General features: G+C 42.9%; 1 protein-coding gene across 1 annotated transcript; it reads right to left on the bottom strand.

Moving 5' to 3' along the window:
• Positions 1 to 12275: 12275 nt before the first annotated feature.
• UBLCP1 (ubiquitin like domain containing CTD phosphatase 1) lies at positions 12276 to 25200 on the bottom strand. Its single transcript, XM_083871636.1, has 11 exons — positions 25102 to 25200; positions 22673 to 22866; positions 21751 to 21842; positions 21260 to 21345; positions 21056 to 21171; positions 19903 to 20001; positions 18725 to 18762; positions 16630 to 16728; positions 16077 to 16193; positions 14612 to 14739; positions 12276 to 13298 (listed from the first exon to the last, which is right to left on the bottom strand). Exons 2-11 carry the CDS (start codon positions 22824 to 22826, stop codon positions 13271 to 13273), a joined length of 957 nt encoding a protein of 318 aa, XP_083727762.1. The 5' UTR covers positions 22827 to 22866; positions 25102 to 25200; the 3' UTR covers positions 12276 to 13270.
• Between the last annotated feature and the right edge of the window lie 267 nt (positions 25201 to 25467).

The raw sequence follows: 25467 nt of genomic DNA, 5'->3' as shown, positions 1-25467 counted from the left end.
TATTTAGAAGAGCGCCAGATTGTATAAATTGTCAATAATTTTAAAAAAAATATTCCCTGGAGCAGAGGAGCTGTGGGCTTACTCTCCTCTTCTCTAGGATAAATTCCCTCTGAATCATACACAGACCTTGATTTTCTAGGCACACATGCTTGCATTTATTTACAACTTTTAATACGCATTGACTTCATTCCTTTCTTCACTTTTCACACTGCTGCCCTCTCTCTTCTTCACCCTGGCTGACAAATCCCTCTTTGTGCAAACACAAGAAAAGTAGTTTTACAGTCTCTCCCTTTTCACTGTGCAAAACTCTCTCAGGGAAATATTTGTGGCATCCTCTTGTTAAAGCACTGGCAGTAGATCAATGGGACAGCAGCTCCTTCATGTTAAACACTTAACTTTCACGTAAAGTTAAACACTTCAACTTTCAAAGGGAGCTTTAGATTTATCATGAGCCTCAGGGGTCAACATCTTTTGCAAGCACCTAAATACTGAGCACCTAAACCTCTGGACCTTGTTTGGACAGAGCTTGAGCGTTTCCTCTCATGCCACAATCCCAGCTTTGAACTCAGCTGGGGCACAATGCCTAAAAAGAGAGGCCTCAGCAAGGTGCTCAGCACACCTAATACCAGCTTCTCCTCTGGTAATCCACATAACCCAATTCTGGGAAGTCCTTTGTCATTTGGTAACTTCCCAGGCAGCCAGCCAGTGGTTGAGCTGCACAGGCAGAGCTTTGTGTTGGGGCTGGTTTGGAGCTTCTCTCAGACCAGCTGCCTTTGATCCTGATGTTTTTCCCATCCCAGCCTCCTGGATTCTTGCAAAATCTGCCTCCTGTTCTTTGAAACAGACCAACCCTCTCTGTGCCCCAGTTGCACAGCCTGGGCCCTGGTTTTAAATTCAGGTGTTACGTTACTAAACTTGACAGGACATCCAGAGCATGGGCAGGATTGAGGGGAGCAAGAGGCACAAGTGGTCTTGAAGAACACATTCAGAAAGCGCTTTTCCTTATCAATCCTCCAGCTTGGAGCAGCATGACCTTCATGACTTCTCCTACTGTAGTTATCCTGGGATGATCCTGTTACATTGTGTGGCACTGGACCAGCACCATGTTCAGAGGACAGGAGCAAAAAGACCCCATTTTTAAGATGGAAAATGACATTTTAATGAGAGAAGGGCAATGGGGCATCTTAAAGCCTGAGATAAACCTCAGTGACTCCAGAATTCTCACAGCATATTGCCATATCTAATCCTTTGAAATCTGGAGGCTGAGATAACAAGAACAGATCACAAGAGACCAGAAATTGCAGAAGTTCACTGTTAATTAACCATCATTTACTTTGTTTTTTCAGAGAAAATAGCAAATAAAACACCTCCATACCTCACAGACCCAACTACCATCTCCTCCACCTGTGCCAGGGAAGTGGAGAGTGGGAGTAATCTGCTTTGAGGAAATTATTTCCCTCACTTGGGAACACTTCCCAAAATGTTGTCCCCAGGAGAGGCCAAGAGAGTCAGTGCCCCAGCAAAAGCCTGGAACTTCAGTTGTGATCCATCCTTCAGCTGATCAGACACAGGGCTCCAGTTAACCAGCATGGAAGGGATGTTTTGCTGGACCCACGTGTGTTTACTCTTGGTTTTGGAAAGCTGGATTCACCTTCCCAGTGGGGCTGATGGATCTCTGGGATAGCGCAGCAGTGGCCACAGGATATCCAGCTATCCTGAGCTCCCATCTTTGTCTGGCTGCCTCCCCAGAAACACAAACCAAAACAGAAATCAAACCTTCAGCCACTGTTTTTCCTTGACTCTCTTACTACATCTTTTAAGTTGTGTTGGGTTTGGGTTGTTTTGTTGAGTTGGTTTTTTGTTGGTTTTTTTTTTTTTTTTTTTTTTTTTTTTTTTTTTTTTTTGACAGCTTTGAAAGGTGAGTGAGTCATGATACATTTGAGATCTCTCTTAGATAACATGAGAATCTTCAGAGATCTTCCTTTCCCTGGGGAGGAAGGGGCAGAGGCTGGGGTGGGAGCCACCCCTTGCAGTGGAATGAGGGCCAGGTCCTCCCCACATCTCACTTATTTCCCCCACCAGGTAAAATACAATCAGAATGGAATCTGTGCATGGTCTCACTGCAGGGAAGCCACAGCTCAAGCTGAGCACCCTCCTGTGAGCAGGCCATGCCCCTGGCAAAGGGAAGGATGTTGTTTCCCTCTCACAGCTCCACTCTGCTGGTGATGCAGCCCATCCTTTATTGTGTCCAGGCTCTTGGCCCATTTAACTTGTGAGCTCAACTGCTTCCTCCTCCTCCCCCAGCACAGGCACGTGTCACTGTCGCAACTCACTGAATCCTTTGCCCTACTTTTTTCCCTTGACATTCACAGTGTTTGACAAGGCTTTTCAAGCTGCCATGGGATGATCCAAGGGTGGTGGTGCTGACTGCAGGGCTCCCAAAACCCGGCTGGGGAGGAAGCTCTGGACTTGGTTATCATTCTTGTTCACCCACTTTTTCCAAAGAGAAGCTGGATCAGCTTGGAAGGGACTTTGGTCCAACCTCCTGCTCATGGCAGGGTTAGTGCTGAGATCTTCTCAGGTTGCTTTGCCCAGTTTAGCACTGAGAGCCCACAAAGATGGATGTGCAATCTCCTTGGTCTGTCTGTCCCAGGATTTGACTGTCACTATGGTAAAGAATTTTTTCCTTGTGTATCCAATTTCAACATCTTCTCTTCCAACTGTCTTATCTCCAAGCCATGTACCACCATGAAAAGTCTGAATCCACCTGCTCAGGAACCTGCTCTTTGCTGTTATATCCCCTGAAATTATCTTCTCACCAGGCTGAGTGACCCCACCTCCCTCTCCTGTCACTGAGAAAATGCTCCAGCCCTCAACTCTCTTAGTGGTTTTCCATTTCAATTTTCCAATGCCTTTCTTATTTTGGGTCAGAGCCCAAAACTGAATAGTGGAGGGGAATCTGAGCCAGGTGAAGGATTGTTCAGGGAGCAGGTGGGAGAGCTGTAGGAGTGTCTCAGGGCACCGAAAAGATGAAGATGGTGACACTTGCAGGGAGCAGCAGGAGGATGTCAGAGTGTATTGGGCTCTTTATGGATTCGAGAACAGCTGAGCCTGCCCTGGGGTGAAAGGGCTCCCAGATGTTTGGGATCAGCCAACAGTTCCCTCCATCCCTATCACAGCTGAAGGGCTTAAGGAGAAGCCCAGGGGAGGAATTTGTTTGTTTTCATGGATTACAAAGCAAAGAGAAGGTGAGAAGTTTGCTTAGTGGTGCGAGTGTTGGTGTTTGTTTTTTGGGAGTTGGTGTGGGTTTTGTGGGTTTGTTGTTTGCTTTTGTGGGTGGGTTGTTTGGTTTTAAATCCAATGTTATTAGAAATTGTTTATTTTTTTCCCTGAAATAAACTGTGTAGCTTAGGAGCTTCTTACAGGACCAGCTGCAGTAATTGTGTGTGGTGTAGGTGTCCTATTAGACAGCTCTAAAAACACTGGGAAAGGCTTAGAAAATACGGAAGATAAAGATTATCCCAATACAGAAAGGAAGAATGGAGGAGGAATAAGATACAGAAATGCAGGTGTCACAGGAAGAGCTGCTTGTCTCAAACCTCCAAATGAGGTGGTGCTTCAAGGCACCTCTTTGGCTTTGACACTCAGGGGGCAATGAGGGACAGGGATTTCAAGAAGAAGGAATTCCTCAGGATTCTGGAGACAGCAGGGCTTTGGCAGAGCTTCAATCAGGAGTTGAAGGATAAGGTCAAAACTGAGCTGCTGCTGGGGCAGAGGGATGCTCTTCACCTTCTGAAGCTAAAATTGATCAGTTAATTGTGAGTGAACAGAAATGTTGCTGTCATGGCAGGGGCTGCCTCTGACTCTTCTGGCCTTGCCAAGGAATGTTGTGCCTTTTTTTTTGGCAGGGTGATTGTGGGGAGTCACCTGTGATAAACCATCACTGCCTGGGAGCTGATGTAAACACATCCCCTTCTCTCGTCATGCCCTAAATCCTTATGCACAGTTACACCAGGCCAGCGGGGGCTCTGATTTGTCCATTAGTGGTGATGACCCATTAGGAAGGAGCCAGGAGAGGCTGCAGGAAGTCACCCGAGCCTTTCCCCTGTCCCTGCCCGGAGGATGCTCCGTTCCCGGGCATTGGGCTCCCTCTGGTGACCGCCGGGAACGGGCTCTGGTCCTGTTGGAGAGGCTCGTTTTGGAGAGGAGACGCAAAGTTCTCTATCTCTATATACTTTGGGAGGAGATCAGCCCTGCGAAAATGAGAAAAATGCAATTTTCGTGGTCCTAGGGCTCTGCTCGGGCAGGATCTATCACCTCCCGTCAAGAAGCAGAGGGTGCAGTCAGCTTTATATAAGGGGTAAAATGTAAGGACTTTCTTGTCCTGACTGAGCTCAGTCCCCTCTCTTCCCACAGAGCACGGCTCACCTCTCCTGCAGACCCTGGAGGAAGGAGTTTGGGGACAGAAAAATGCAGCTGCAGTGAGTTGGCTCTGTATCTCTGATATGGGGAATGCTTTTTGCTTACTCTGCCCAGTGCAAATATTGAGATTTACTCTCAGTGCTGGAACTCTGAGCCTGACACATTTGCTGCACTTTCCACTGAACTCATCTGAGGCTTGGACTCTGCCTCTGTGAAGGATTTCCCCCCTGGGAAAAGAGACACAGCCCGTGTCTGCTCCTGGATCCAACAGCTGTGGGACAGCACAGCATCCTGGTGGCCCCTGCACCCCAAAAGGGTCTCAAAGGATTTTCAGCTGCTGAGTGTGTGCTGCTGCTCACTGTCGTGTCTCAGTGGCATTTCCATGTCCTGCTGATCCCTTGAATGGCCCAGGCCTGGCAGGGTGCAGTACTGCCCATGGACACTGGATGCTGCCACAGACCGGCTGCTTTTATCGTGTCTCTTCAGTGTAGTTCTGGCCCAGACTGTGATCCGTAAAATGTGGTTTGTTTTTTTTTATTTTAGGTCCCAGCTCCTGGGCTGTGGTGATTAGGTGAGACCTAAGCTTCCACCTCCTGAAATAGATATATGTTTGTATATGCGTTTATATAGTTTAAGCCCTTCTAATTTGAGGTCAAATCACGATTCAAGAATTAGGCTTAGAAAACTTGTTTGACAAACTTGTTTGACACATCAGCATGATGTTGTATGGGAGGGGGGAAACAATTCCAGTGGACTAAACCCCAGGTCCTGTTTTGTTTGTAACTCTGATTAGCCCTGGGATCCATCCTGCAAATATTGCCCTGGTAGCTCCAGGAGTCTCTCTCCAGATGTCAGAGATTGGGACAGCTCTGTGACCCTCCTTGCCAGGCTCAGCTAACAGCCTTTATTTCTGCTTTAACAGGGCTCTTCTCCAGCTCCTCCAGTTGTGCCAGGGTGTGCTGGTCAAGCACTCTGCTTTGACAGGTCAAACTTTAGGTCTCCTCAACAGCTCCGTGCCGTTGGGACAGGAGGGAGGACAAGGTGTAATTAGAGATGAGCCTTAACCCCTGCCCTTAGCAAATGGAAAGTCCTTGGCTGATGATGCTTTGTTCGTGAGAATGAAGTGAACAGCACTTGGGTTTCCCAAGCTGTGCCATCCCTTTGTTGCTTGTGGATGTTGGCCAGGTGATGGAAATACGAGAGCCACACTTGCCCTGTGGGGATTCGTGTTTAAAATGAGAGAATGTGAGGTTTGGGGATGGGTACGGGATCAGTGGGAGGATGTCTGGCCTAAAGGAGCAGCCTTAGGGTAAAGCTGTGCCAGCAAGCAGGAAAACTGGGATTTTGGGGGCAGTGAAAAGCTCTTTATGCCCTCAGGGGCAGTGCTGACCCCAAAGGGGTTTCTTGAATTTTCTGTTTTGTGGGTTGGCCGAGGTGAGTGCACTCAGCACTGAACCTGGGAATCAAAATGAGCAAAAACTTTCCTCAAGATCAGCCTGAGTGGTTCTGTAGCTTTTCTCCAGCCATAGGAGGTCCCTGCCACCAGGGATGAAAGCAGAGATGGTGGCTGTGGGTGGTGGTGTCCAGGGCACCCTGCTATGGGACAGGAGTGTGGATATGGAGCTCTCAGCCCAGCCAGGGGCTGTGGGGAGGCAGGAGGGCACCACCTGCAGATGCCCCTTCAGCCTTGCCCTTGTTGCTTTTGGGGCACATCTGTGCTGTCTTGAGAAAATCCTGTTGTACCCATGTTTCATTGTGCCTTAGGAACAGGGGAACAGCACTGATCCAGGGCCTGAGGAATGGTTTGGGTGAGCACACCTGCTGCCAGGTCCTTGTAGGGCTGGACAGGGTTTGGCAGTGGCTGCAGGAGCACCCTGGCCATGCTGTCCCTGCCAGGTGAGGTCAGGTCACTCTGTGCTGTCTCCTGCCCCTGTAAAGCTGCTGCCATCCAGCTGTCGCCTCCTAATTGCTTCTGGCAGGAGCTTTAGCTGAAAAGCTCCTGTCTGGTTTCCTTCCAGACTTTAGAACTGTGTTTGTCCCATGCCTGTCCAAAGGCTTCTGCTCACCCTTCTGGAAAGGCAATGCAGGAGAGGGGTGTGAAATTTATCTGATTCTTGTGAAAGGTGGACAAGTGCTGGAAACTCTGCCCTTGACTCTCCATTTGTCCTCCTTACTGCCTGAATAGTCTGACAACTTAGTAATTGTTTACTGCTCTCTGGCTCTCTCTGGCTTGATTCAAGTTTCTTTGGAGAAAATACTGTGACTTACTTTCCTTTCCCAGTTTCTGGAATTCTGCCCTGTACTTGACTGAGTCAGTGGATCTGTGATTATCTGTGGTGCCTACATTTCCATTAAGGGATTTTATATGTTAATCTCACAAGATTTAGTGCTCATTTTGGGGTTTTTCATCTTTTCATCACCTTTTTGTGAAGTGCTGGGTTGGCTGCAGGGCCAGCAGAGATGCAGGCAGACATTCCTCCCTAATTCACCCTTATCCCTGATCCCAGCACCCAGCTGAGGCTCCTGGACCAGCAGGGAGCTGTGGGGCTCTCAGCACACCTTTCCAAGCATCAGAGGGCAATAAATATCTCTGCATCAGTGCTCTAAGTTTAAATAGACACCTATTTTGTAGCATCTCTCTGCTTAAAACCAGGAAAACTGTCATAAACTTGGTCAGAGATTGCTGGGCTGAGTGAAGGACAAGCCATGAACTCATTTATCAGTGACAACAGTGTCATCTCAGCTCCATAAAACTGAATGTTACATGATTTACTAGTTCCAGAGCTAAATCTACCTAAAGTTTTTGAAAGTGGAAATGCCCATGCAAAAGGCAGTATTTTCTTTCTGTTTAAAGAAGTCAGAAATTTCAATTATTTGCCTGCTTTCTTCCAGCAGCAGCTACTCACTAAATCCTAACCAAAGTAGCTTAACAGCTTCTGAATGTGTTTATCTCAGCTAATTTACTATTTGTGGGAGTGGGGATATTGCCTAGGTGTAATTACAAACCCTCTGTATCTGCAGCTCAGAATTTCCTTCAAGTGTTAGGCACAAATAATTTTGTTTTTAATTTAGTACCACTTGTTATAGAAAAAGATTTTGCACCATACCTGTTCTGCCTAGTCACATCTGTAAGGGATTAATCAGATTAAAAAAATTCCCACATCACTTTATCATTTTCATCTCTGAGGCAGTTTAATACACTTAACTTTTCCAAAAATGTCCTCATTTTGGTCCTGATTCAAGAAATATCCATCATTAGGACAGCAGAGGGACCCAAAAGTGCATCAGCTGCAGTTTAAGTGTCTGCTTGAAATTCTGCTCATGTTCCCCCACTAAACTGATGCAGCTTTTGCTGCTCACAAATGTCACACACACCCCTGTATGTCATGAAATGTGAACTGAATATAGAAATTTGGGTAAACAATCGTAAATTTTGCAAAATATAGTTCTAGAGCCACCTCATCTTGCCCTAGGAACCAGGGTGTCTTAGAAAGTTTCACTAGAATTTGTTAAATTTACAATATTCTTACTGCACCACCATTTGTTTTTTTTTGAGTATGACCCAAACTGGGCCTGGGGGAAACACCTGAGGGATAAATTTGGGTGTTCACCAGTGGAGCCCTTGGCTTGAAGCTCATCCATCATGTACAAAGCTCCTCTAACCCCTGAGTCATTCCCATGGCACAACACAGGGCCTGCCATGGAGCAGGAGCCCACTGGGCCAATGAAACAGAGATTGAAAGATACAACACACCCACACCAAGAAACTTCTGAGAAGTGAGGGGAAAAAAATCACGGAGTATTGAGAAAAACAAAGCTGAGAAGGAGGTTTTTACCCACAGTTTTACGATAAGAACATGCTCAGAAGCAGAAATGTTGAAGGAGCTCAGCACTGACACCCATTTTTTTATTCATCTGGGAACATTTTCCTCCAATGTGAAACAATTTGAACAATTTTATTGACCAGCCTGTGAAGCATCATTCATGCCCAGCTGTCTGGCCCTGCACTCTGTGCTCTGGAAGGAGCGTGACAGATCCAACTCCCAATCCAGGGCTTGATCTTGCAGCAAGTAGAACAGGCTGGAGATGAAAAGCCCAATCAGATCTGAAGGTTGAGAGAATTGAGTCAGGAATTTATAGTGAGCTGTGACTTCTTTGATGCCCTGAGTTTGACTTGCTTTCCTCTCAAGAGCAGCACAAATCGTGAAGAACGGGGCTCCAAGTGTTGAATCCCAAATGCTTTAATGTTACAGATATTTAGTACTAAAAATCTGATGCAATCTTAATGTTTCAAAACACCAAGATCAAAGTCTTCTGGGGTGTTGCAGGGGGAGGAGAGGACATCTCTCAGCAGTGGTGACCGTGCAGGCTCTGCTCCAGGTCACCCAGTCCCCTTCCACACAGGAGGTGCAGCCAAACCTGGCCCTTGCTGTGATAAATGATAAAAGCTGCTCTTTTCTGGTATATAAACACCTTGGCAAATGGTGGGGTGTGAGCAGAGTGGGTGTGCAATTCCAACCAGGCAGTTTAAAGGAGAAAAAAAACAATACAACGAAAACTTTCAAGGGGTGTTAATGATGCACTTTTCGCTGTGCCCAGCACCCCAGCCTTAGTGCTCTGAGCATTATGCAATTTGAGAACAAGCTCCCTTTGACTTGTACCCATTCTTAACAGAAAATGAATTGGTGGGAAAGCTATTTGCCAAGAGAGACATAGAAATTAATGGCATGGCATTGTATGTGACTGTGTGTGGCAAGGACACAGGCCAAGCCCAGCACGGACTCCTGAGAGCTAAATGAGCATCCAAGTGCTCAGAGCAGCATGAAAGGATCTCCAGAGATGAGCAAACTTCCTAAATAAGCATAAATAATGAAGCTCAGGGCTGTATGAGAAAGCTCATCAGTATATAAATAGTTCATTTAGAAGTTCTCTGTTATGAAATACCATCAGAAAAGGGCTGAGGCATGAATGAGGTTGAGGCCTAGTGTGATTATCAGTGATCCAAAGGATAATGGAGGATGATAGAGATGGGCTGGGAAAAACAGCTCTAAAGTGGTGTGGTGCAGCAGATAAAGCCAGGAGAGTCAAACTTGGCACTCTGAGCCCTCAGAGCTGCTTTTCACTCTTTTTAGGAAAACCTAAGCAGAGCTGTTCACCTGCCAGCACGAGGCAGTTCTTGCTGAGTCTTTGAGGCTGCTTGTATATAACCCATGTCCTTGTTGGTGCAGAGCCCATCCAAAGCACAGATGTCACACCAGCCCCTGGTAACAAGATATTGCCAATATTGCTCATACAAGAAACTTGGAATGCCTGCAAGATGTCCCTTGTCTTCTCCAGGATAGAGCAGTATTTTTATCATCTACTCCTGTTATTCTCTTCCTCAACATTTTCTTTTCACTGAATTTTTCTCTGTCAATCCCCCAGCCAAAGCACTTTATCAGGCATCTTTCACTGTGTGCAGCAGTTGCTAATATCCACTAGTACCTGCCAGAGCTGCTGCAGTGACAGCAGTGAAATGTCCAAGGATTCTGCCTCTTCATCCAGCATTTCTTGTTCTAAACAGCTTTAAAGAATCAGGAAAACTGTGTACTTCTCCTTACCCTCTGAAATACAGTTTTTACCTGGCCTTTGTCTTACTGGGAGCAAGTATTCAGCACTTCTCACATCAGTCTTAAATACATCCTGAACAGACAGAGTGGAAAATTGTCTTAAACCCTTTGGCATCCACTTGCTGTCAGTTGAATGTCAAGTCAGGAATAAAAATTGGCAACTAGCTGTGGATTTCACAGTCATGCAGCAGGATTTGTGGGGCTGAATTTGCAGTTCAGTTCCTGGCTTCAGCTGTCACTCCATGTACCTCCAGTGATGAGCATTCATGCCACAGTGAGACATTGGAGTTGTCAGATATCCAGGGCTTACTGAAATAACTTCATTTGGAAATGGACTGTCTCTTCTGGTCTGAATAATCAGACAGAACAACATACAAAATGTTTGACATGTACTGGGAGCCTGAGACAGCCTCTGACACATGAAAATATTTGGAATAGTTCAGACTCCATTTAATGCTTCTCCAGAGTTTTGCAGAACAGTAAATTATGAGCTCTGTAATTAAGCTGTACGCTCTCTCTCTTTAATTATACTTTAATAGTGTTTCTTTTAATAGAGATAGTGAAAGCCATTAATCTAATACTTCTCAGGCATCTCAATATAATCTAAAAGGAAAGTAAATGTTACAGGGAATAAACCTTTTAAACTTTGCTGTCCATAGTTATTCTCTAGGCTTAACTACATTTTGGAAATGCAAGTAGGTCAAAACTGCCTTCCCTATTAGAGAAACAAAAAATCAGCACAGGTGTTTTCCTCTGCATTTATGAGCAATAAATACATTGTTGTGGGGCTAAGCAGGAAACTACCCATTTATCCTTGCAGTTACTGTGGTAGTTTGGCAGAGTCACATTGTAGGTATAGCCCAGAGCAGCAGAGGTGCAGTGAGGAGCTGCTCTGTGTGACCCCCTCCCACCTTCCTGAGCACCTCCCAATCTTTTATTGCAGGTTGTTATTCTCTTTAGTGCTATTCCCTTCAGCTTCTGCCTGTGGACTTTTCTGTGAAGGTGCCAAATTCTTTTCTGAACCTGCTGATGCCACCTGCCTCCAAAGCCAACCATGACAACAAAATCCAGATTTCTTCCTGCTGCTTTTACCATCTTTAACCCACTCTCCCATCAGTGACCCCTGATTCTTGTAGTCATTTGAACATCAGGCTTGTGCTTGCTTTATCCACAGCTTCATGATCTCAAAAATCTCAGTGAGGTAAATCCCAGCAGCATTTTCATAAGATAACCAAATCAAACTGCAAGACTAGTCTTCAAACAGAAAATATATGGTAAGGGAAATGATATTAGTTATAAGGAACATAACTTGTCAGCAACAGTGCTGTGTTACCATCACACTGAGATCACACTTGCATGTCCCAGCTCACCTTATGAAATATTTGAAAGGGGAGCTCATGTCTCCTTCAGATCAGTGAATACTCTCAAATTCTGGTGCAAAACCCCCGTGTCACTGAAATAAAATCTAGATTGATTTTTTTAAACATTCCTTGTGTAAAGCAAAAGAAATGAGTATTGTTCGTTCACTGTAACCTTCTGTTTTGTAGGCCAACTTCGAGCAAAAAAATACAGACATGTTTAAATACATTTCCTTGGTTTGGTTTCTCTCTCTCTGCCCTGCACAAACTCCACAGGTGATTTAACTGCAATGCCTTGACTTCTTTCCACTGTTCAAAGGAATTCCAGTGCACCATACCCCAGTCCTAGACTCCATGATCTCTGCTGCTGCAGCTTTTCCAGGAAAGGATCACTGTTGTAAGCTCAGGGATTCTCCCTGTGCTGTCTGTACAGAGGTCAGGCAGCTCCTTGATCAGAAATCAGCTCTAGGAGACTAAAACTGCAGATCTTCACCCTCCATACTTACCTAAACCACCACTTTCATGTGTCAGGTTTCTGGTTTGCTCATTTCAAAGGCAGCTTGGGTTGGCACTAAAGCACACAGAGCCCTGGACAAGGACCTGGATATTTTCTGACAGGTCACTGAGCCGGAGCCTCATGTGCTTGTCCCAGCAGCTCATTTGTGCCTGCTGTCCTGACAGCCTGACATGTGCTGTCAGGGCTCCTTTCCTGGCCAGCCTGGTGCTGCACCACTTCCCTAATCCACAGAGGCACTTACCAGGCTCTTCCCAACTCCTGATGCAAACCTGGTGTCTCTGGAATCCAAACAAACTCCCCTCAAATAATTATAATCGATGGTTCCTCTGTTATGCAAGCTGAATACTGAAGGCAACATAGGACACAAAGTATGAAAAAGGTATTTATTATTTACACAACTGCTATAGTTCCTTAAGAACAATATATACCATTTTTTTTATTTGAAAGGGTCAGTCTTCTTTCAAATCCATGAACTGCATAATGCACAAGTGTTGGAAATGCCAAACAGCAGTCACGTCACACTTCTATAGTGCAGGCATAAGCAGCGCAAGTAAATGAGATTTTAAGAACAGTATGGCTGAATATTGTATTTAAACACAGTGTTTGCACTTTGACAAGATTTAGCTAGAAGAGAACAAGGGTTTTGTTCATGCTTTGTTAGGAATGTGACTTTCCCATCTGAGGTTTAAACCCTTTATCTGACATACGGGGATTTTTCAGGCAGACTGCTTTTCACTGACCAAGTAACAGTGGGTTTCTCTCCCTCAAACTTCAATCTTTTGTTTTCCAGTAAACACTGCTTTATAGTACAAGTTCACACACTGGGGTAAACTGGCCACAGAGGTGGTACTTTCCCATCTTACTGTCTTGCACAGAGAAACACTGACATACTAATACATACCAAACTTAGACAACTTGTAATTTATAGACTTAAATACTGGAATGGGAGAGGGAGACTGTTTCTAAAGATGGAGGGAATAGAGGATTTATACAATTCACACACTGCCAAAGTTGGCTTTTTAATCAACTTTTTTGGTCTAAATATTTTTTTTTCTAGTCTCAGAATCGTTTTGGTCTTTGATGGTTATGGTTGTACTTCAGCAGCAAAGGAGAGGAAAGTATTTTGAGAAGTAACACCAGAACTGAATGCAAGAAAAAGCAACTGACTTGTTTCTCCCACTTTGAGCTTATTGCTGTGATCTTTTAAAAAACCCACAACCAACCAACTGGAAGACCAAGTTTAGCAGTCATTCTGGCATTGGGTCCAGTGTCCAGCACTATTATACTCTAGCACAAAAGCAAGGAAAAGTCCAATGATCTTAGTGATGTTCCCTTCAATTCAGTGCCACACAGTTTTATTAGTGTTATTGTCCTTGCTTCTTTGAAAGATACCTGAAAGAAACAAAAGTAGAGTTTTTCACCAAGTAAGAGGTGACCACAAATATACCCTGGGATCTTAAGATCAAAGTAAGACCCTGCTTTCTTTTCTCACCAACAATCCTCTTACTGATAACCAAAAATTAGAAATGCAATCAATACCACTTATGATTTCTATTTGATTTCAACATCTTTCAATTCCACGATAGGTTATCTTGAGGTGATTCAAAGTAATGTTTTAGTTAGACTCTATCAGGCTTTTTAAACAAAAGGGAGGAAGGAAATGGAAACCTGTTTCGTTCTAAGAGGATGGAAAATTACATCAACTGGAGAAGTGGCTTTTATATCCTTTAAGATAAAAAGGCCCATTAGTAATGGCACTCCTTCAAATACATTCAGGACTTTAATGAACTGATTCAGCATAACCTGAAAAGAACAGCCCTGCAGCAGCTTCTCTAGAGAATCTGAGTGACACTGAACTGCTTGAATTCTGATCTCACAGCTCCCTTAGCACCAGAGCTGGAGAAATCTGCCTGTGTGGTGTGACAGCGAAGGCTTTGCAAATACTCTAGGAGAAAGAATCCAACCAATTTCACTGACAGTGGGAAATACCCAGTGAATTTCATTGCTTTTAAGGTTTAACATTTCACTTTCTGTTCTAATCAGAAAAGAGAAATTGTACCAAGCCTGTAGGGCTCCTTTTTTTAACACTGAAGGAGTGGTTTCCCAAAAGTTTTTCTTCACATGCATTAAAGCCTCTGGCTGTTGCATAAAACCAGGAATAATTTTTCTCAAGCCCTTCAGTAAATAAATTTCTAGCAAGAATTAGGATGCTAACTGAGGCCCTGAGCACTTGGAAAACTGTTGTTCGTAAGACAGTTAACTTGGAGCTGATGAATCCTGCAACACCACCCAGCCTGGATGGTGCCTGAGAACTGCACTAACACCACAAAGTTTTCAAGTAACTTCTAGTGAAGCTGCCTTAAAACAAAGGACTTGGGATCTGAACCCACTTGGCTGAGGTGGAAAGAAAGAGGTTTCCAAGGACCATGTTCCTTTAAAATTATTTTCTTTTATGATGCATAATCGGCAGTGCTGAATATTGGAGGAGTAGGAAAACACAGACGCATTCTGTCAAAATCTTCTCATTTTAGAGAAGCTGCCCCAACACTACAGCCCTATTAAAATTCACCCCCAACCAAAGGACCTTTATAACTGTAAGTTCTAAAGTTCATCAGTTCTGTTGTTTCTGGTGTTTGTAGAGAAAACCTCAAACAAAACAGGGGTCAGGGACAGAAGGGAACAAAAAATTTTGACTTTGCTCTTACCTTTCCCAATGTTTGTGATTCAGCTCCAAAAAGTCATCTAATTTTGCTATTTCTTTGAGGTATTGGGTGAGCTTTAGAAGCTCCTTGTCTTTATCCCGATTTAAATGTGCTTTCATAAAAGGCCTTATCTATACAAAAGAAATAAACTGGGTATGACCATTTGCTCACAGAAAAAAAATGCTTTAGATTCTCTATCATTTGCCACCTGACTCAAATATATCTTCAGTAATATGGTAAGTTATAACTTTTCACAGGTAAGAGGAAGAAAAACCTTTTCCAGCAGTGGTCAGATCCAGTTTGGCCTGTTCATGCAAACTGCACTGAGGGGCTTTTACCTTGCACCAACCAGAAAAAAATTATTTTCTCTTGCACTTCCTCAAGCCTTCTCCTCCCAGACAGACTGATAAAAAGATGTGGAATGGACTGAAACATTTTCTAATTGATTTCACAGAGATTTTTGCAGCAGAGGTTTTCAGCTCTGCATTCTGAGTTGTGTGGCATCATCAGAACCAGATGATTTTTTTTTTCAGCAAAAAGCCTTTGAGTACAAGCAGAGCTGTTGTGAAAAGATGTCAGAGGCAAAGCTTATCTGACAACTGCTTTAAGCTTGGAATACATTACACCTGGGCCTTGTTTTAGTGACTCAGTGCTCTTGTCTGCAGCTGTTAACAAGACTTTGACAAACATCTTTTCAATCTGAGCTAGAGGGGCCTCTCTGGATAATCCCCTCCCAGCAAGATCTTTGCTATTCCTGATTCTCCTTCCAGTTAAGATCATCTTATTAGATTTCATCAACTGCTCTTCACATCATGGATACTTTCAAAGAGATATCATCTTGGAATTTCTGCATTTGAAAACATGATTTTCTTTTTTAGAGAGTTTTGTGCAAGTTCTTTTAGTACAACACTGCTCTATCATCGAATGTATGTAGAAATTTAAGTTGCACTCTTCTTATTCAGAACCAGCAGTAATGACAGAGCACACACTGGTTGACAGTTCTATAAAATGAAATATTTGCTGTTCTATAGTCAAAATGGCTCAAGGTACTAATTATTTCTCATATAGAATACTTGTGATTTTCCTGTCATACTATCATGAAGTACAGCCACTTGTTATTTGACTTATTTTTGAATATGACCACTCTGGAGATTGAACATCACATTTTCAATGGTACCTGTCAGCAGTGCCCAGCTTGATTACAGCTTGCAGGTATAACTTCAGCAGAAATAACAATTTCATTGATTTTGATAATCTCTTAAACACTCATTAGTGACACAAGGTTTATTTATTACTACTATTAAGGAAATACTAAGCCATACAAATGGCACTGTAAATTAAAAGGTTTAACATGCATCTTTGCTAGTTAAGAATAATCTTTCTTTATGCTACAGCAAAGAAATAGGAAAATGTACTCTTGAAGTATCAAGAAAAAGTAGCAGTAAATGAAAATTCCAGTTTACATTACCTTGAGTCCATTCTGTGGGTTCATCAGGAAGTTTCGGCCGATATCATCAAACATAATAGTATTTTTTTTGCTGTAATATTCTGAAAACTTTCCCCAGATAACACCAAGAGGCTTCACCTGAAAACACAACACAATACAAGGTATGTGAGGTAAATCAGATCACATGCAGGAGATGAAAATGCCGTCTATAGGAACCTGAGTCTTGACATGAATGAACACTTGTACTCTTTTGCTTTACCATCAGCAGGTTGGCTTTAACAGAGGAAAATGTGAAACAATATAACACAAATACCCCCCACAGTAAGGAAAACCTTTCTGTTGGTACTAAATTTTCTTGCAACAATCACCTACAGTTTGATTTGAAAGCTGTGACATCTAAATATACCACTCAAAACATTAATAGACACTTCCAATAGAAAAAAAATCTGTTGTTCCAAGACTCCTGCAGTTTTCCTGCATGAAAACTCCCAAACATTTTGTTGAATATTTTAAAGGGGTGTGATAAAATGCCAGATGAGTGTAGAAAAAGATTAAGAGAAAAACTGGTACTTACATCTATTAGTCCTCTCCGAGGAGTGTGCACTGTTATCATGGCAGCACTGTCCAGCATGAAAGTGATCTTGTAGTTTGCATTGGTACTCACCCCGAGTTCCTGCATCACAAAGATTTATGATTAAAGCTCCTAATTATGACAGTTTTACTGCTCAATAACTGGAACCACAATTATAGTACATTGTCACAAGGTGGAGGTTTACCAGAGACATGCTAAAAATAAACACCCAGGGAAATTTAGATTTGTTACACAATGAGGATCATGAAAGTGCACCCAGGGATTTATTTTTAGGGTTTAATATCAGGAACTTAACAGCTGATGCCAGCAGAAAATCAAAGCAACTTTGCAGAGAAGGCAAAATACAGAGAGGTTTTGCTCATGCCTTCGTGCACAACCTCCCACAAGTTCTACACACCTCAACTTCACAGAAATTGTGATCTGGCTGCTCTTTGTTCCTTTGTCAATTTGCACTTTTAAGATTTGGTAACTCCTGAAATATTCTAAGTAAAACAATCTTTTTAGAAATAAAAAACTTTATCTAGATGAAGGAGCATCATTTCCATTTCAAATCCTTTCCAAAGCTGAAAAGTACCAGTAAAATCTGCTGAAATGGTACAACACAGATATTGCTGACAATTTCTGGTGTGTGGAACAGCAGCAATATGCAAACCTGTGTAAAGGGAGAAATACCCACTGCAGCAGCTCTCTTGCAACTATCCAGCCACACTTAACTGATTTACTTTTATTTAAAAATGGAATCTTGCAAATGAAATGCTCTACCTACCTGGGTCAGAATCTTGTTACACTGACAGAACCAGCTGTTCTAGAATGTTTGAATTTCAAGCATAAAAGGGTGGTAACTGAGGGATTAAATTTGTATGTCTGATACTCCTTTCTTTTTAATCCTGCTCTGTACTTTAAACCAGAAACTTTAATGCCAAGTATTGCTGGCATCACAGCTCCCTGACCAGATGTGAAACTCTTGGAGGGAAGCACCCCTGGTGCCATCAGTTTAAGGAGAAACAGAAAGTGGCATCTAGTGGCAGGAATCTCAATGGATCAGGATACAGGAGAAGGGCTGGAAAAGCAACCTGGGAATGCAGAAAGGTGACCAGAGCAGGGGAAAGAGCCCAGTTTTGAACAATGGTTTTCCACAAGACTGAGTCCTAGCACTACTGTGACAACACAATGTAAATATGTGACATTGCCACAAGAATACAAAGTTTGCAAGGCTCAACACTGATTTTACTTGCACTAACTCCACTCTATCTGACTAAAGATTCTCATTTCTGAGAGGCATTTTTGCTTAGAAAAAATTGTAGCAACTGATTATTTTGAGGAAGAGAACACTGGAAAAATGTGTTTTGCTCTGTGAAAACCTGAAAAAGTAGCACATAATAAAAGCTTAAGTTTGGAAAGGTTTTTCCTGGAATGGAAATAACTTCTGATTTACAAACATAAAAAACCCCCAACCCACCAACCAAAAACACAGCAATTCTCAGTAAGCTCATTAGATTTACAGCTAAGCTGGACTGTAAATATGTTTACCACAAAGTCAGCTGTTCAAAACTGGCTTCCTGCCTGATTCTAGCAGGGAAGAAACCAGAAAGTGAAAAATGGGATGTTCAACAAGGCAGAGGAAGCCTTATTAAACAGAACCCCCAGCTTTACCAAGAGGTAAAGATAAATATGGAGAGAGTTTCCTCTTGATAACCTACTCCAGCATGTCCCATCTGTCTGTTCCTTTAAAAAAAAATCACATTTAAAGACTGGAGCTCTATAATTAGAGGGAAGATGAAAGCAACTGTGCAGGGCTGCGTGACAAATCCAAGTTGCAGCAAGTACTGACTTGTGTTTAGTTCTGCTAAATTTAGCACCTACAGCTGATAGTTTGTGTGGAATTCTAAAATTAGATTTCATCTAGTTTTGTGATAAAGGTAATTTCAAGTGACTATGGAAATTGAAACAAGTCAGGTTATGATTCATACAACCTCCCCTGTTTCTAACTTGCTCTACAACACTGAGCATCATCAGCCCAGCTGCATGGAGAGTTACCCAGACCAGAAATAAATCACATATTTTCAGAACAACTTACTTTCATTTTGGCTTCAATCCACTTCATATTAGTAGCAGCTGAAACAGAAGGGAGAAAACAGAAAGAATGCTTTATCAAAGTAAATCATTGGCAGACAAAAACAAACAAACAACCAACCAACCAACCAACAAAAAAAAAACAAACCCAAACAAACCCAAAAAAACAAACAAACAAAAAAAAAACAACAAAAAAAAAAAAACCAAACAAAAAAACAAACCAAACAAAAAAAAAAAAAAAAAAAAAAAAAAAAAAAAAAAAAAAAAAAAAAAAAAAAAAACCACAAACAAACAAACCCCAAGAACTTGTTCACTTAATATGTCAAATTTTTACAAAAAATTGAATTTTGGAAAGATCCACCTTTTGGATCTTGCAGCTTTTAGGGCCACTGCCTTAAAGAAAGTCTTCCTTCAGGGAAGTCTATTTTTGTTTGGAAAAGCTTACTTTTCAAATGAACAACTAGATGAAGCACTGCAAATATTTCAACCATTTTCTAGATCAGCTGTTACTGAACTACAGCCTGTAAGAGTGGGATACACCTGGCTTGAGGAACCTCACTGCTATGTAGGATAAAATCACATAAATCTGTACATAAAATCTGAAAAGGACAAAGTGTTAACATTGCCTGCCAATCTACGGATATGCAGAAACATTGTTCAAGACTGTGAAAATGGAATTTTGTAACACAGTTTTAATATGGTTTGAACCCTGCACTGGCTGAAGTCTGTTCTTCAGCTGTTGGACAGGAATTGAACCAGAATGCAAAGGCAAAGGATCAACCAGCCACCCCTGCAGACAGGAGAGTTTGGTTCATTTGGCAGTTCACTATGTGTTGTCTGCACTGAGATTATTTGTAAAATCATTATCAGTGTTCTAATGTTGATTATACAGTTCTGTTATTTCAAGCACTTCTTTGTACAAAGTAACACTCAGCAAAGTGATGCTGAGCTTTATCCTGTGACTAGACCCATTCTTGTGAGCACTATGTGGTGCTTTTCCACATAAGAATTGGTATTTTTCTAAAATATCTCTAATAGTTGTGTGAATTACAGCAAAAGGTCTCTCTATTGTTTTAGATCTTGTGACTCACACTAAAAAGCAATATAAAAACCTCCCACCTGGAGTCTCTGCTCTGGATGACAATTTACAGTAAATTCTTAGGCACAGAGTATAATACTTACACCAAATTACAATATCATAGTCCTCGTATGCAGAAGTCAGGAATTCATGAAGGTATGGCCTCATCAGCTCTACTCCAGTTTCAGCACAGGACCTGTGGTCTAAAAAGAATATGAGAGATAAGCAATTCAGTATTAAAATATTAGTTATTAAAGTCCAGTCTGATTTTCCTTCCCTATCCAGAGACTCAAAGTTTCATGAGGGGAGCACTGAAGCACTTTAAGATCATGAATGATTTGATATCAAACTCCATTCCTATTTTCAAGGAGGAAAGACAAAGCAGAGGAAATATTTATCTGTTGGTCTCACAGCTACTCGAGGGCTTAGCAAAAATTAAATCAAAAGATCTTTGAGTATGAGTATCTTTGAAGAGTGAGGGCAAATCATCAGTGCACTTAGAAAAATAGTAACTGGCCAGATATGAAACAGATTCCTTCAAACCTAGTCCAGTTAATTGTGTGATCATATATCAAGCTCATTTCAAAGATTCAAACATTCCCTGTTCCAATTCCAAAACTGCTGCAAAATCTGCCAGCAGAAGACCTCTCAATAAAAATTTTAAACTTAGAAATGGGTTGAATTTTGACGTTAGATTGGAAACAAATTTCATCAAAAAGGAAAGCTAAGGAAAAGGCATTATTTTTACTGCTCAGAGCCATGGTGCCATGGCACACCTACAAACCAGAAAGTTAAGTCAGAAAGAAAATTCTGGCTTTCAAAAAAACCAGCTTGACCAGAATTTTCCAGTAAAACATGTTTTTGTGAATGTTTAGTAATGATGTGTAAATAACATTTGAAGTTGTTCTCTTGTTCTCCCACATCCCCCAAAAGCAGTCAGTCAGGTACAGAATGGGATATTGTAAAATAATTATCTTTCCCTGCTATTGTGATGGTCAAGATACAAGTTGTCAAGGGAAAGACTATCAGGACAGAAAACTAAATGACTGCTCTTTTATGTCTTTTTGCAGCCATTAAATAGTTGCTGCACTAAAATCAACAACATGCAACTTTTTAAAATGTGAGCAAAAGACCACAAAATCATAGAAAGCAGAAGTTAAGTTGTACCACACAGCAAAGCAAAAATGAAGAAACCTGATCTGGTAAACAAACTGAGCCCTTAAACAAACAAAAACCACAAATTGCATAAAAACTCACCAAACAGTGTATAATCAACATCTAGCACCAGCAGCTTTTTCCCTTCTCTAGGAGGATTCAGAATTTCCACTTTGTATTCTTTAACTCTACGGGAAATTTTTAGTAGATTTTCTTCCCTGATGTAACAGTGCAAAAAATTACAATTAATTAAAATGCACACTCTACAGTCAATAACAAACTGTTTTAATAGCTTGAACTCCTAACCTGTTTTCTACTTCCACAACTTCCTCTTCAATATCAAAGTCATTGACCACATCATCGTTATCTGGAGGCGGCCCAAGGACATCTTCCTAGAGGAATAAAAATAATAAAAGATAACGAGGATCAGAGAGGGAAAATAACAAGGGATATCAAGTTTCTGTTGCACATTACAGGGCAGGAATATTATTTAGCTAAAATTGTTTCACTTTACTAGTGGAAAGAATGACTAAAGTATAGTGATGATTGTTCAGATTTAAAAAGTCAGTGAGTATTACAACAATAGGTTTGTACTTCAAGTGCAGAACACCACAGGAGTTTCATGAGTACATTGCTTTGAGTCCTGCAGCAAAGTTTACATTAAAAAGTGCCAACAGAAATCTACTGTACTATCACTTTTTTAAATGATGACTGGAATACTCAAAATTTAAAATCACAATTAGGAGACACAAAGCATTTTTTCCTGTTTAAGCAAATAAACAAGAAAAATTATTTACCAAACTCTCTTCACGAGTGCCCATCATCATTATCTTAGTATTTGGTTTCAACTTCAGGGCTCCAAGCTTAACATCATCATCTGCAGGTTTGCCTGTAATACAGATTTTTTTTTTTTTTTAATTGGGATATTTTAGAAAAATGTCAACACATTCCATGCTTAATTGAAATAAGCTCCCTGTAAAATACCAGCTATACCAAGCTGTGTTATCATCATCTTCCATATACAGTGTCCTGGTTTTGGCTGGGATTGAGTTAATTTTCTTCTTGGTAGCTGGTGCAGTGCTATGTTTTGGATTTAGTACAAGACTAATGTTGATGGCACACCAATGGCTTAGTTGGCGCCAGGCAGTGCTTACTCTAAATCAAGGACTTTTCAGTTTCCTGTGCTCTGACAGTGAGCAGGTGCACAAGGAGCTGGGGGAACTGGGCAAAGGGATATTCCACAGCACAGCACCCCATGCCCAGAGTAAAAACAGGGGGGAATTGGCTGGGAGACACTGATTGCTGCTCAGGGACTGGATGGGTGGTGAGCAACTGGACTGTGGCGCTGGCTTCTCTTGGATTTTATGTCTCTCTCTCCTCTTTTCATTACTATTATTATAGTACTTAGTATTATATCACATTTTATTATCTTTCAGTGACTGAACTCTTTGTATATCAACCCAAGAGGTTTACCTTTTCCCCCCAATTCTCCTCCCCACCAGGACAGGGCAATGTCAATGACTAAAAAATGACCAGGTAGATGTATTAATAACAGACAATATCCAGTGATGTATAAAGTGTCTGTACTCATGTTCATTCCAGAGCTACAACTGGGAAGTGGATGCCCTGTCAGTGCACACATCCTGCCTAGGATTAGGGGATATTTGTCCCTAAACACCTCAGGCACAGCCCCAGCAAACAGTAAATGAGGACAGTTACCCTTCATTTTAAGCCCAAGCAGTTTTTGACGCTCTGGTAACACTCCAGTGAGGCCTTTCAGAGACTGTTTCAGGTCCAGCACTGTGTCTTCTTCTGACAGTGAGGTTATCGTGTACTCCTGTCCACCCCATTTTATTATGAGAGAGAGAGACATCCTTGAAGCATATGTTCAGTGTTACTGCCTGAAAAATCTGCTGCAGGAGGGAAACACAAAGATCATGTAAGCAGGAAAGAGGAGAACTCCTCTTTTCAGAAGACAAGCCACAACATCTACTTAAAGCATTCTTGGCTCTTTATTATATTGGACATCAAAGAGCTGTTTGTTTCCCCTGAGCAGATGATAAATGTGTTGAGAAAGTGCTGAAACAAAAGGAGAAAGAACAGTGTTAAAACTGGGGCTCTGAGCTCCACTTTGATGTTTTCAGCAATGTCACATTCACATCTGCTGTGTGCTCTGTGCAGGTACAGCCTGTGCACTGCACACTCCAGCAGAGCACTGCAGCACCACAAAAGCCATTGCAAAGCTCAGAAATGTCCTCTGCAACACTTATGCAACCAAAACAGCCATGGGTGCCTTTACAGATGTAATAACAGAACAGCAAATATGAAATCCCTGCCATATATAAGCCCATAAAAATAGTTCTGAGCCCAACAGTCCATTTTTGGCACTGGATTTCTCTAATCCCTTCCACTGTGCAATACCTGCAGTAATGCACACCCCAGGTCACATCTCACTGTAGCAATATCAAAGCAGGAATTTGAAAACAAAGCCAAAACACACTCCCACACAATGTAATTACACCCAAAGCACTGCACTTTCATTGCAGTGCTGACAAAATCATAATTATACTGTCTTTAATTTACACAGCATGATTTATACAAATTGTATTTAACAGTTTAGTCCTACATTGAACATGGCAGAAAACCAAGATTTTTAGCTTAGTGCAAAAGGAAGAACATGTTTTTTGTCTGTTAGGGCTTAGAAACAGAATCAAGGAGATAGAAATGTATGAAAAGGCTGCTACAGACAGTCAGGAGATGCAGAGAAGGCCTCTGCACCACTGATGGTGAAATTGTCCTCAAATGACTGATATTCAAACAGAGAACAGATCTGTGAAAAATCTGAGGTTATCAACCTTCAAGAAATGCAGATGTGGCAATTCTAAAAAATCTCAGAAGCCAAAACTCTGATCCTTCTTCCTCTCTTAGCTTTGTATTCTCAGAGGTTACACACACTCAGAAAATGTTTTCTCTTTTACACAGTAAAGGCTACAGGGAACAAACCTGTGGTTGCTCAGGCACAGCCACCAAGCTCAGAACAGATGAGAATCAGTCTAGGTACAACCTCCTTGGTAAGGACACAACCAACCTCACCTCCATACCACTGCCACTAAGAGCCTTGAAAACAAATTGAAGACTAAAATTTGTATCACTGGGAAATGAATTTAATTTTTTCCCAAATACTGTCCAATCAGACTGGGACCTGGTGTGACACAGTGAAAAAGACTCATGAAAAGGGGGTCTTAGAAGCACTAAGAAATTCTGCTGAGCCTAAGGCCACATGGTGTAGAACAGTTGATACAGTGTCATTATCATAAATTATTCCTGTCCATAATCCTTAGACTAAGTCAGAAAGAAGAGTTTATTGTCTGTTTCTTTACCTGTACCACACACCTCAAATCATTCTGCAAGGACATGCACAGGGCAAGAACTGTAAGAAAACTTCTGCAGTCTCTGTCCAGTGCTAAACTGAAAAGATTGTCCCTCCAAAGCTGAGCACTTGACCGACCCTCAATCCTTACAGATCTACAGCTCTGTCACGACAAATGCTACAGGAAACAGGACACTTTTATTCCCTGCCAAAACACCCTGGGGTGCCAATCGAGGAAAATGGTTTGGGAGCAGGAAAAGACAGAGGGATTTCCAAGGGTTCTACCATCGGGGCTGGGTGCTGGGCAGAACTGGAGCTAATACACCTTCCTTGGGTTAATTTAATCCTCACAGCCTTTACAACACCCTCGGGCCACCAAGACCCAACGGGCTGGAAGGCCACGAGTCAGAGAAAGCACTCGAGCTCTGTTGTTAACCTGCAGCACCACACCGCCTTCCCCGGACCATTCTGAAGACGGGCATCTACATCTTTAAGTTCCACCGAGCAACGTAAACAATAAACCCCCTAAAACCCCCCCGAGCTCACGGGGCCGCGCTTTCCACAGCACCGTGACAGGTGTGGGACGGGCTTCGGGGCCGGCAGCTCCTCGCTGTCAGCGGGATCAGCAAGCCCCGCTTAGGCTGCCCCGGCAGCGGCGCGGCCCGACCGGGACCGCCCGCTCGGTGCTGCAGCGGAGCCGCTCCCGCCCCGCGGTGACACCGGCCCGGCCGCGACACCCGCCCGCTCCCGGCCTCCCCACGGCCCCCGCCGCACCCACCGGGCTGTGCGGGGCCGCCGATCCGCCCCGGCCCGGCCCTGGCAGCGCGGAGCGGGCGCTCACCCCCGGCCGCGGGACCGGCTCCGTCCCGGCTCCGCCGCGCAGGAAGCGGAAGTGGCGCTTGGCGGAAGCGGGAGGTGCCCGGATGTGCCCCGGGGTGGGGAAGCGGCGGCCCCGAGCGGCGCCCGGGCAGAGCGGAGTGAGGGATGATGCTGCGGGCAGTCCGGAGTGAGGGATGATACTGCGGGCAGAGCGGAGAGAGGGATGATACTGCGGGTCCTGCCCCCGGGCCAGGGAACTGGAGCTCCGCGGGGCCGCGGCGTTCGCTCCCGGCTCGGAGCCCCGCGGAGCCCTCGCCCCCTCAGC

The sequence above is a fragment of the Zosterops lateralis genome, assembly GCF_965231275.1.
Source record: "Zosterops lateralis genome assembly, chromosome: 14".
NCBI classification, from domain to species: Eukaryota; Metazoa; Chordata; class Aves; order Passeriformes; family Zosteropidae; genus Zosterops; species Zosterops lateralis.
Note: the sequence above shows the minus strand (reverse complement) of the source record. Positions and strands in the feature narration are given on the sequence as shown.

What these genes read in the sequence shown, in the direction of transcription:
- UBLCP1 (XM_083871636.1), bottom strand. Translation starts at nt 22,826, where the DNA reads ATGTCTCTCTCTCTCATAATAAAATGGGGTGGACAGGAGTACACGATA. An exon ending in CTCGGAGAGGACTAATAGAT is followed by an intron (nt 16,194 to 16,629) that starts GTAAGTACCAGT and finishes TTGTGTTTTCAG; the next exon opens with GTGAAGCCTCTTGGTGTTAT. An exon ending in AATCACAAACATTGGGAAAG is followed by an intron (nt 13,299 to 14,611) that starts GTAAGAGCAAAG and finishes TGTTTCTTTCAG; the next exon opens with GTATCTTTCAAAGAAGCAAG.